General features: G+C 34.8%; 1 protein-coding gene across 1 annotated transcript; it reads left to right on the forward strand.

The window, feature by feature from the left end:
* The first annotated feature begins 1,948 nt into the window (after positions 1-1,948).
* Positions 1,949-5,156, forward strand: LOC107872978 (transmembrane emp24 domain-containing protein p24delta3). Its single transcript, XM_016719664.2, has 4 exons — positions 1,949-2,358; positions 3,356-3,568; positions 3,675-3,751; positions 4,932-5,156. The coding sequence occupies exons 1-4, from the start codon at positions 2,005-2,007 to the stop codon at positions 5,074-5,076; spliced, it is 789 nt and encodes a 262-aa protein (XP_016575150.2). The 5' UTR covers positions 1,949-2,004; the 3' UTR covers positions 5,077-5,156.
* The last annotated feature ends 6,670 nt before the right edge of the window (positions 5,157-11,826 follow it).

Below are 11,826 nucleotides of genomic sequence, written 5' to 3' on the forward strand. Positions count from 1 at the left end.
CATTACACCTTCTACTCCAAGCTTGGTCTGATTTCACATTCCAGTTTGCAGGAGCTGTTGATACTTAAAACTGTTAGAAATATCACTTCTTGTATGCTTAGTTTCAATTTATTACATTTCGTACACTATATATATATATAGGTAGGGAAGACAAAATTAGTCCAAACTCATTTAGCCCGCTCAACCCGCCCATGTTTTAATGGGTTGGGCTAGAGTGATTTTGCAGATGGGTTGATTTGGGCTAACCCAAGTGAACCTATCATAAATCGTCAATTCAAAATGGGCTCATAATGATGCCAAACTTTGACCCATAAAGATGTTTAATCCTAGTATTTATAATTTCACTTTTAATATTTTTAGTTGGTTCAATTATATTCTTTTTTTCATCTTGAAATAATTTTAGTAGTAAATCAATTTTTGAATGAAGAAAAATAATTTTTTTCTTACACCATCACACTACCCTGACCCCTACCTCCCTACTCCAACCCCTACTAGCCCTCCCTCTCCTCCTAGAAAAAGCTTATATTTTTTTAAAAAATTTAAAAATCAAAGTCATTTTTTACCCCAACCAACCCCTACCCCCTACCCTCCTAAAAATTATATTTTAATAAAAAATAGATTCTTACACGATCCCTTTACTCCCAGCTCCCTAAATATGATCCCCTACCCTCACCCCCTAAAAAAATAATTTTTTCTTAAAATTTAATTTTTTACTAAAAAAAACACTTTTTCTTACCCCACCCCTCTCCCCTCCATACCCAAACCCACCGCCCAACCCTCTCCTAACAATTAATTTTTTTAATTTGCATTTTAGAAAAATTTTAATTTTTTTTCTTTGCCCACTCCCTACCCTCCCCCTTCCCCCTCCCCCAAAATAAATAAATAAATAAATCCTTAAAATTTATTTTATAAAAAAATCATATTTGTTTCTTTGTCCACCTCTCTTATCTTATTCGTTATTATTGTTTTGTATTAAATATATATACAAATGCTTTTATTAAACTTTTATAGTTTTCATACGTTATATTTATGTGAAAACAATAATATAATAATATAAATATAAATATAAAAAAAGAATTAAAAATATCACTCCAACGTAAATTGCTACTAGAATATAAACTTGTTTAATGATGGGTTAAGTTCGACGGATTGGGCTATAACCCATTGTTTAGCCCATCTTGGCCCAACCCGTCTTAGTCCATCTATATTTTGGGAGGGTTGGGAAATGATCCATTTATTACTTTAGCTCATTTTGACCCCCCCAAATTCGGCTCAATCCGCACATTTACCATCCCTATATATAGGACTTAGTACATTGTAAAAGTTGTTGGTTGTTACCGATAAATAAAAGTTCTTCCTTCTCTTTCAATATAACTGACTTCATGGAAAGATAACTCCATTTCTTTTTCAGTTCTAAAGTGTAATATATTTCTAGTTTTTCATTGCATGTTCAAAAGTCTTCTTTGCTTTTCTAAACTTTGTATTAAGTCAAAACCATACAAACAAATCGAAACAAAGGGAGTACATTTTAAAAAGTATTACTCCATAATTAAGATATACTCATATGGTCCATTTTGCTTGTCGTCCTTACGAAATATAGATAGTTCACAAATAGTATCATTTTAAAAAAGAATCAATGTATAATTAGTTTTTTATTTTCAACTTTAACCTTAATCATAAATATGGAGAGATATTAATGTGATGCAAAAAAGAAATATTAAATTAAAAAGAGTAATAAGTAGGAAATTTAATCATATTATCCTTTAGTTAATGTTTTTTCTTAATAAGACTCATGTTAAATAAAACATTGACAAGCAAAATGGACGGAAAGTTTGTATTTTAAAAATGATTACATTCCATAGAAATTTAAGGAAAACTATTTACAAAATATCTCATATATAGGTAAGAATGGGACGTCTTTAAAATTTGGGTGGCGCCAAGCTCAATCCAAAAAAACGTACGTGTCAATTATGTCAATACCATTCTTAACTAACCAAAAAATTTATGCTTACCAAAAGTGTCCTACCGAAAGATTCTGCAAATCCTTGCTTACTTATTAGATACACTGTATACATGCCTTATAAAGATATGGGAGTATTTCTTTGTCCTTTCTTTTTTGTGTGTGATTCCAGAGAGATGAGAATGAAGATGATGGAGATATTAAAACTGGTAGTTGTGGTGGCGGCTATGGTGACCATGAGGGCAGCGGAAGCAATTTGGCTAGAATTGCCTACTTCAGGAGAGACCAAGTGTGTATTTGAATATCTCCGAAATAACATTGTTGTTTTGGGTCATTATGTTGTCATACATGATAACGAGCACTATCAAGCTGATGTTCTACCTACTATCTCCGTTCAGGTAATTAAACAAACCCATGATCCTGTAATTAATTGGAATCTGTTTCATGTATAGATTCGGGGATTCATTTTGCATATATATATGAACCTTAGATTCAGTTTTTGGTACGTGTATATATAAATGAAATATTGGCATTGTAGCTGAAGGAAGAACAGATGAAGGCACTATTGACCGTGGATGGCAGAGACGGTTTCAGAATTTAAGTTTTATGGGTTTAATATTTAAGGTTCGTAGGATTGAACCGTTATAAATTTAAAGTGGTGGGTTCATGACTATTATTCGTCGCAATTTTTGTGAACTTTTACATATAAATTTATGCTGTGTTTTGAAATACATAATCTAATGAAAGACTTGGAAATGGTCCCATAGATACGCTCCATCCACCTATTGATCTAAAAATTTTCTCAATAAATTAAGTTGGGATGGAGGGTATTTGTGAACCATTTCTCATACATTGGGGTTTTTTTTGGGCCTTTTCCCGTTAAAAAACTAACTTAGCCATGGAGGGAATTGCAGAGTTCAACTCAGGAATGCAAGGGTTCAGACGATATACTACTTGGTTTATTGATATACTTTACTTGAGCGAGGGTTTGTCAGAAACGGTCTCTCTACCTTCTCAAAGTAGGGGTACGGCTGTGCACGACCTCCCCAAATACGACTTGACGGATTACAGTCGGTATGTTGTTGTTGTTATTGTTAAAACTATGAAACTAGTGCGAGAGAATAGTTGATTATGAGATCAATTCATGGGGAAACTATGTGGAAATGTATCTGCAAATATCTAACTTTTTGTACCGTGTTAAGGTGTTGTAACCACATTTGGAGCATTTTAATTCCATTCAAATTGCGTAATCAAATAAAGATGCGTGATTACGTACTCTTATCCGATTGACCTTCAATTCAGATTGGCAGTGGCAGAAAGTATTTCTTAATTTTTCACTAATTACGTGCATGATATACTGTTACACCACGAATATTATCCGAACATTCTTTTCAGGTTACATCTCAATCTGGAAACGATTTCCACCGTGAAGAAAACGTCACTTATGGTAAATTTGCTTTTACAACGGCTGAGACTGGACACCATTTGGCGTGCTTTCGGATGAATAGCCATGTTCTAGGTAATAAAAGTGTGAGCGTTGCTCTTGAATGGAAAACTGGAATTGATGCGAAGGATTGGGATTCAATTGCAAAGAAAGAAAAGATAAAAGTACGTACACAAATTACATCACCATCCTCCTTGTGCCAATCTCATTCCCTTTACGCTCTTTCTTTAATTTTTAACTTGTATTGTTTGCTCCTCTTTTTCCTCGTAGGGCCTTGAACTTGAGTTGACGAAGTTGAGAGGGTTGGTGCAAGCCGTCCGTGAAAACTTAGTGTATCTGAAAGTGAGGTAATTTCCGGATTGAATTTTGCTGAAGTTCTTTTTTAAGTTTATATGTGGATGACACAAAGTATAATTTCCGGTAACATAACACCCTAAGACACAAGTTACACAATTTTAAGTTTTACATGTGGATGAAACTCTTTAGTTTCTAGCTTTTTCTTGAGAAGTCTGAAGCATCTCTCAATTGACTGAAAAGTGGGCTTGGAGCAGATAGAAGGCTAAACAATTAAGGAGTGTTCTACTTCTCGGAGTAGAGTTAACTGCAGGATAGCTGAATTCAGCAGAAAGAGTAGTCCATGAAGGATAGTCGAAATATAGAAAGCTTTGAGCGATAGAATATGTAGTGAGAATATGATAGTGAAAACAGCGTTATAAAATTTGGAATTGACATCATGTGAAATAATTTGAGCATCCAACTTCCCGAGACATCAGAAAGCCCTTTGATTAACTTCACAAGTCACAAACAATGGGAGATAGGTTTATTCTTTAACAAAAAAACTTTTATACTTGAACAAACAAAATCTTCTTGCTAAAAATATATTAGCTTCTTCGTTCTCTGTTGTGCTTCTTTCGGTATTTACCTAAACCTTGTTTTATGTAAAAGAAAAAAATTGCTCAATTCTGGAAGGATTCTACACATAATTGATAAGATCATACCAAGTAGGGGCTCTACTATAGTCTCCCAAAGTTGATGGTGTAATCTTAAGGAGTAGAAAAAGTGGCAGATCTAGGATTTTCACTCGGGAGATTCAAAAAATACAAATGTAACAAGTAAGGCAGTCCCTAAGAATTAAAGCACTGACATTGAGGGTGCATTTTTGAATACCCCAGACTGCTGAGCTAACCTTTTACATATTGTTCACAGTATTCAAAATTTATATATGTACAGACACAAAAAGTATACCCTACATATACAGTGAAACTTTTTGCAGATGGGGTCCGGGTGAACACCCTCTTGCCCCTCTAGGTCCGCCCTTGAGTTGATGGATTTGGAGTAATTGAAAGAGAATGTCACGTTGTTAATTTCCTCTGTTTCAGAAGTTGCACATAATCACAAATGCTAAAAACTTAAATTGATTTGTTTGTTTGATTGTTTATTACCAAACATGCATATTATCCAACAAATGTTGGAAGTTCTTACGAGGTCATAGATAACTAATGTGTTTCTCGTGGATTAAACATGCAGGGAATGGAAAATGCGAAGAGTGAGTGAGAGAACCAATGCAGCAATGGCAAGGTTCAGTATAATGTCCCTTAGTATCTGCATATTGGCTGCATCTGCACAAATATGGTATTTGAAGCGCTTCTTTAGGAAGAAAAAAATCATATAGTTTTTGCTCTTGTGGCCGAGAAACCATATATAACTTACTGAAAAGATATCAACACAAAATTCTTTCCCTTTGTACCAAAAGAGCATCTTCCATTCTTTTCTCCTAGCTTATATTGTTCTGAAATTTCGAGATTGACTGGAGTTCGAATCTAAGTTTAGCAGTAGTGGCAGATGTCATCGATCAATTCCACAACAGAAACTAGGTAATGAACTGGATAACAGTTTTGTACAGTGTTTGTCTGGTCCCAAACTCCATATCCAAATCTTGGTTGCTTGCAGGTATGCAACTAGCATCTGGCTAAGACATTTTTAAAACTCATCCTCTTTAATAGTGTCAACATGGAGTAAACAATTTCTGTAAAATTCTTGAGCAATCAAGGGATTCATGAATGTCTTTCAAGTTGTCTATATATCTTGATGTACATATAAGAGAGTGAAAATATTCACATGTAGATTGAGCGCCTCTAAAATTCTTTGTCCATCAATCAAATAGAGTATAATTGCTGGTTGAATGGAAAAAAGGATTCACTTTGTTCAACAGTTTTTCTTGGTAAACTGTGGCAGGCTTGCCAATGAAACTGTACAAATCCACAATAATCGTCCTGAAAGAACAAAAAAGAAAGTAAGATAGTAGGAGGACGGTGAAAAAACTGCTCAATGCAGGGATTAAGGATGAGGAATAAACAAAAAGAAAAGCAATCAATTTTTCATCTCCAGTCAAACACCGTCATAAAAATTCAAATCGGAGAAAGTAAAAGTTTGATTTAAAAGTAAAGGTTTTGTGTATATTAATCTTATTTTTCTTTTCATCATTTTCCAATCACGTCTACATTTTGCTATAATACAAACATATATAGTGTATTTTTTCAATGAATACCTTGATACCATAAATATGACCATTCTACATTTTTTCTGCCTCCTGCGATTTGCATGATAAATTTATCAGCCCGAAGAAGGGAAGGGAGAGTTAATTTCTCATATGGTTACTAACAAATTTTATTTAAACAAGCTACTCAACTTTAATTTATATTTAATGAATGGTAACTATCTGAGAAAAATCACTTAATTTTATTTTGTAACAGAAAAGTCACTCAATTATTGTCATTTCACCTAAAAATACCCACGAAATCATTCAACCAGTTTAGGTGATAAGATAAATTTTTTCGTTGACGTGAGAAAACTTTTAAGTTCAAATTTTTAAAATACAACGTGATGAATAATTCAATTTAATAGTTAATTAAAATAAAAGTTTTTTTATTTTGCTTAAACGTGGGTTAATAATATCTACCCGAAATTGCTTGAATTAGCAATTGTTGAGTTGAGTGACTTTGGCAAAATAATTATCATTAATTGAGTAAGAATTTTTATCTTACAAAATAAAATTGAATGAAGCACCTAAAGGACCTAGTGGTCAATAAAGTGGATTGAAAATCTGAAGTTATTAAAAAAAAAACATTAGCTGATTTTTTCAATTCGTCCTAGCATTGATAGACAGAGTCAGTTGATATCTGTTACTAGTAAAAGGTGACAGATATCTCGTGAATTTAGTTAAGATGTATAAAAATAACAGTTGAAGTGCATGAAAGATAATCCGACAGTAAAATTATAAAAAAAAAAAAATATTAAACGAGTTCTCTTGAGCTTAAAATTAGAAAACCTGTCCCATCTGAAATCTCTCCTCCTATAGGTCCTATAATTCATTAAGCTTTTGCGAGGCGCCAAGCTCAATCCACTGTTCATTCAATCCCATTTGCGCCTGCCATACATGTCCGTTTCAATACTCCATCCCTTCAATAATACTTATCGATGTTATTGATGTTGGGAAAACTTGAAATAACAACAAAAATATTTGTGGCAAAATAATAGGAAAAAATATAAAAATAATGACATCAAGAGAATTTTACGTGAAAATTCTTCTAAATAAGAAAAAAAACCATGGATCAAGAGGAGCAACTAATATTACTATAGTAAGGAATTTTTACACCGTAGTCAAAAAATATAATACTCAAAATGACTACACACTCAAAAGAAACAACCCTCCTTTTGAATCCCACCTTACTAAAAATATTATTTACTTTAATTTTTCCTTCATAGACTATTTTTATCACAGTGTGTGAAATACCTCACTGCTCTATATATATTTTTCTCTCTTTGCTGGTGGGTTTCAAAGTTGAAGTTGCCCCGCAAAAAAGAAAGAAGAAAGATGTCATTGCATACGTACATGCAGTAGCCCATTTTTTATAATAAGTATGCAGAAATTTTCTCAGCAAGAACATGGTAGTAGTTGGCCACCAACTTTGACAAAGCAAAATGTGAATTCATGGGGCCGGACCCCATAAATCTTCCCCTCCAGTCCCATGCAACAGAGGAAGGTATCTTCTTCTTCTTCTCAATGAGAGCTCATACCGACAAGTTCTTTGCATAACTCGAACTTATCTTTTGGCACCACCTTTGTCTGCATATCCGCAGGATTTTTACTCGTGTGAATCTTCTTGACATGAAATGATTCGTTCTCGACTTGTTCACAAATCCAATGGTACCTCACATCAATGTGTTTTGTTCTTGCTTGGTACATGGAGTTCTTACTTAAATCTATTGCACTTTGACTGTTACAATAGACAACATACTCCATTTGATCTAATCCAAGTTCTTGAAGGAATCGCTTAAGTCATATCATTTCCTTGCCAGCTTCAGTAGCCGCAATATACTCAGCTTCAGTTGAAGTTAGCGCAACACACTTCTGGAACCTTGACTGCCATGATATAGCTCCCCCTGAAAAAGTAAACAAAAATCCAGAAGTAGATTTTATGTTATCAAGGTCACCCGTCATATCAACATCTGTATAGCCCTTCAAGATTTGACCAGATCCTTCAAAACACAAACAATTACCTGCGGTTCCTTTTAAGTACCTCAATATTCATTTAACTGCTTCCCAGTGCTCCTTTTCGGGATTTTCAAAAAACCTGCTGACAACACCAACTACGTGAGCAATATCAGGTCTGGTACACACCATTGCATATATTAAACTTTCGACCACGGAGGAGTATGGAAATTTAGTAATGCTATTTTTTTCCTCTTTCGTTGTTGGACACATTTTCCTGCTCAACTTCATATGACCAGTAAGGGGTGTGTTAATAGCCTTAGCATTCTTCATGTTGAAGCGCTCCAGTACACGCTCAATGTACTTCTTCTGTGAAAAGTAAAGCTTCATGTTGAAGCGCTCCAGTACACGCTCAATGTACTTCTCCTGTGAAAAGTAAAGCTTTCTTTCATTTTTGAGATGAGTAATCCTCATGCCCAAAATCTGCTTAGCATGACCCAAGTCTTCCTAAGTTTGCACACATAGTTTTCTTTACCTTTCATCTTGAAGCCCTCAGGTTGTTCCATATAGATCTCCTCTTCTAGGTCACCATGAAGAAAACTGTCTTCACATCCATCTGCTCAATCTCCAAATCAAGACTAGCAGCCAAACCAAGAATTATACGAATAGAGGTTTTCAAAGTCGGTACCCTTCCTTTGACCAAACCCTTTAACAACCAACCTAGCTTTGAATCTAGAATTCAAGCTGTGTTCTTCAAATTTTACTTTGAACACTAAGTTATTCTTCAAAGCTCTCATGCCCTTAGGAAATTTCACCAACTCATAGGTGTGGTTCTCATGCAGAGATTTCATCTCATCTTGCATGGCTTCAATCCATTGATCTGTATGTTTATATTCAATGGCCTCCTCATAACATTCAGGTTCTCCCCCGTCTGTGAGTAACACATACTCATTAGGAGAATAATGAGAAGAAAGAATACGTTGTCTTGTAGACCTTCTTAGTGGAGCATTTAGCTCATCTGCGGCTTCTTGAACTGAAGCCTCATCAACAACAACATCGTTGTCATTATCAACATTAGCATGTTGATTTTGAACGTGATTCTGGGCATCGCCATAGTTATCTAGCCCACCAACATCGTGTATACTTGTATGAGGAAATTGATCAAGACTAACCCACCATCAGAATTTAAATATTCTAATTTCTCCGCTTTGTCAATATCTTCAATGGTTTGATTCTCCATAAAGACAACATCAAGACTTCTTACAAGATTCTTCTCAATTGGATCATACAGCCTGTAACCAAACTCATCAAGGCCATAACCAATGAAGATGCATTGTCGTGTCTTGGTATCTAACTTTGACCTCTCATCTTTGGGCACATGTATGAAAGTTTTGCAATTAAATACTCTCAAATGGTCATAGAAAACATCCTTCCCATACCAAACTTTATTCAGCACCTCATTTTGCAAAGCAATAACAGGAGATAGATTAATAACATGAGCAGCGGTCAATAAAGCCTTATCCTAAAAGGAGTTCGATAACTTTGTGTTAGAAAGCAAACATCTGACTCTTTCCATCAAGGTCCGTTCATTCTTTCAGCCAAACCATTAAGTTGGGGAGTTTTAGGAGGAGTCTTCTGGTGTCTGATACCTTGATGCCTGTAGTATTCGTCAAATGGTCCACAATATTCACCACCGTTATCAGTACGAATACACTTCAGCTTTTTCCCAATTTCTCTTTCAACAGAAATTTGAAATTGCTTAAAGACACCCAACACTTGGTCTTTCATCTTCAAGACATAGACCCAGAGTTTTCTTTAGCAGTCATCTATAAAAGTGACAAAATAAAGTGCACTACCCAAAGTCCTTGTCTTCATAGGACCACATAAATCTGAATGCACCAGCTCAAGCAACTCTGTCTTTCTTGAAGAAGGATGAGACTTGAAAGAAACTCTATTTTGTTTTCCAGCCAAGCAGTGCTCACATTTTTCTAATTTAGCACTTTCAAAATCTGAAAACAATTTCTTCTTGGCCAGAACATTAAGTCCTTTCTCGCAGATGTGGCGAAGCCTCTTGTGCCATAATGTTGAAAAGCTAGCGCTTTCAACTGTATTCACTATGTTAGCACAAGTAGAAGCTATAGTCGAATATAGACCACAACGTTTGTCTCCACGAGCCACAACCAAAGAACCCTTAATGAGTTTCCATTTTCCACCACCATTGGTACTAATATATCCTTCATCATCAAGCACGCCAACATAAATCAAGTGTAAGCGAACATTGGGTCCATGTTTTACATTGTTCAAAACTAGTTCAGATCCAATACTAGTTTTCAAACAAATTGTACCAATTCCAACCACTTTGGATATAGTCTTATTGCCCATACTCGAGGTTCCAAAGTCACCTAGAGTATAAGATGAGAAAAAATTCTTCCTTGATGTCACATGAGATGCGGCACCAGAATCCACAACTCAGCTTGACTCATCACAAGCAACATTTATTAGATTTACATCAAGGACAGTAACAAGATCTCCGGTGGTAACGGTGGCTATGCAATTTTTATTATCGTCTTCTTTCTTTTCTCCTTCTTTAATTTCCAGCAAATTTCTTTGTGTGCCCTTTTAACCCACAATAGTGACACACAAAATTTTTAGATTTGCCTCTGGATTTGCTTTTATGATGTTCATTATTTTGAGCACCACGATTCTCGCTTCTCCCCTTAGCGCCAGTCACTAGGACATCAGACAAAGAGGAACCTTGAAACTTTTATCTCATCTCTTTATTAAGAGCGCTGCTTTTTGCAAAATTCATAGAGATCATGCCATCAGGAGCAGAATTTGATAAAGAAGTTCTAAATATTTTCCATGAGTTTGGTAGGGAACCAAGTAGAAGCAAGCCTTGAGTTTCTTCATCAAACTTAATGCCCATAGTAAATAACTGGTTCATAATCCCCTGAAAATTATTCAGGTGATCTGTCATTGAAGAACCATCATGGTATTTTAATCCCAACATTTGTTTAATCAATAACATCTTATTATTTCCAGTCTTTCGAGCATACAAACTTTCAAAATGCTCCCATAGGGACCGAACATGTGTCTCCCCAGAAATACGGTTCAACATATTATCGTCGACCCACTGCCTGCTATAATCACAAAACTGTCTGTGCAACAGGTTTCACTCTTCATCGGTTTTATTTTTAGGTTTTACATTACAAAAGACCGGCTGATAAAATTTCTTGACATAGAGCAGATTTTCCATTTTTTCCTTCCAAATGGCATAATTAACACCATTTAAGGTAACCATTCTACCTGTGTTGACTTTCATTATTTACAAAAAAATACGAATATTGCAAACCGTGTCTCTGATAGCAGTTTGTTGGAAAAACTCAAAATAACAATAAAAGTATTTGTGGCAAAATAATAGAAAAAATATAAAAATAATGACACCAAGAGAATTTTACGTGGAAACCCTTCTAAATAAGGGAAAAACCATGAACCAAGAGGAGCAACTAATATTACTATAGTAAGAAATTTTTACACCGTAGTCAAAAAATATAATACTCAAAATGACTACACACTCAAAAGAAATAACCCTCTTTTGAATATACCTTACTAAAAATATTATTCACTCTAATTTTTCCTTCACAGACTATTTTTATCACAATTTATAAAATACCTCACTGCTCTATATATATTTTTCTCTCTTTGTTGATGTGTTTCAGAGTTGAAGTTGCCCCATATTTATAGGCCCAAAAGAAAGCAGGAAGATGTCATTGCATAGGTACATGCAGTAGCCCATTTTTGACAATAAGCATGCCGAAATTTTCTAACATGGTAATAGTTGGTCACCAACTTTGACAAAGCAAAATATGAATTCATGGGGCTGGACCCCACAATTGAAAATAAATATTCAATAATACTTGTTTAATTTAA

The sequence above is a fragment of the Capsicum annuum genome, chromosome 6 (genome assembly GCF_002878395.1).
Source record: "Capsicum annuum cultivar UCD-10X-F1 chromosome 6, UCD10Xv1.1, whole genome shotgun sequence".
NCBI classification, from domain to species: Eukaryota; Viridiplantae; Streptophyta; class Magnoliopsida; order Solanales; family Solanaceae; genus Capsicum; species Capsicum annuum.

What these genes read in the sequence shown, in the direction of transcription:
- LOC107872978 (XM_016719664.2), top strand. Translation starts at nt 2,005, where the DNA reads ATGCTTACCAAAAGTGTCCTACCGAAAGATTCTGCAAATCCTTGCTTA. An exon ending in CAAAGAAAGAAAAGATAAAA is followed by an intron (nt 3,569 to 3,674) that starts GTACGTACACAA and finishes TTTTCCTCGTAG; the next exon opens with GGCCTTGAACTTGAGTTGAC. An exon ending in TTAGTGTATCTGAAAGTGAG is followed by an intron (nt 3,752 to 4,931) that starts GTAATTTCCGGA and finishes TTAAACATGCAG; the next exon opens with GGAATGGAAAATGCGAAGAG.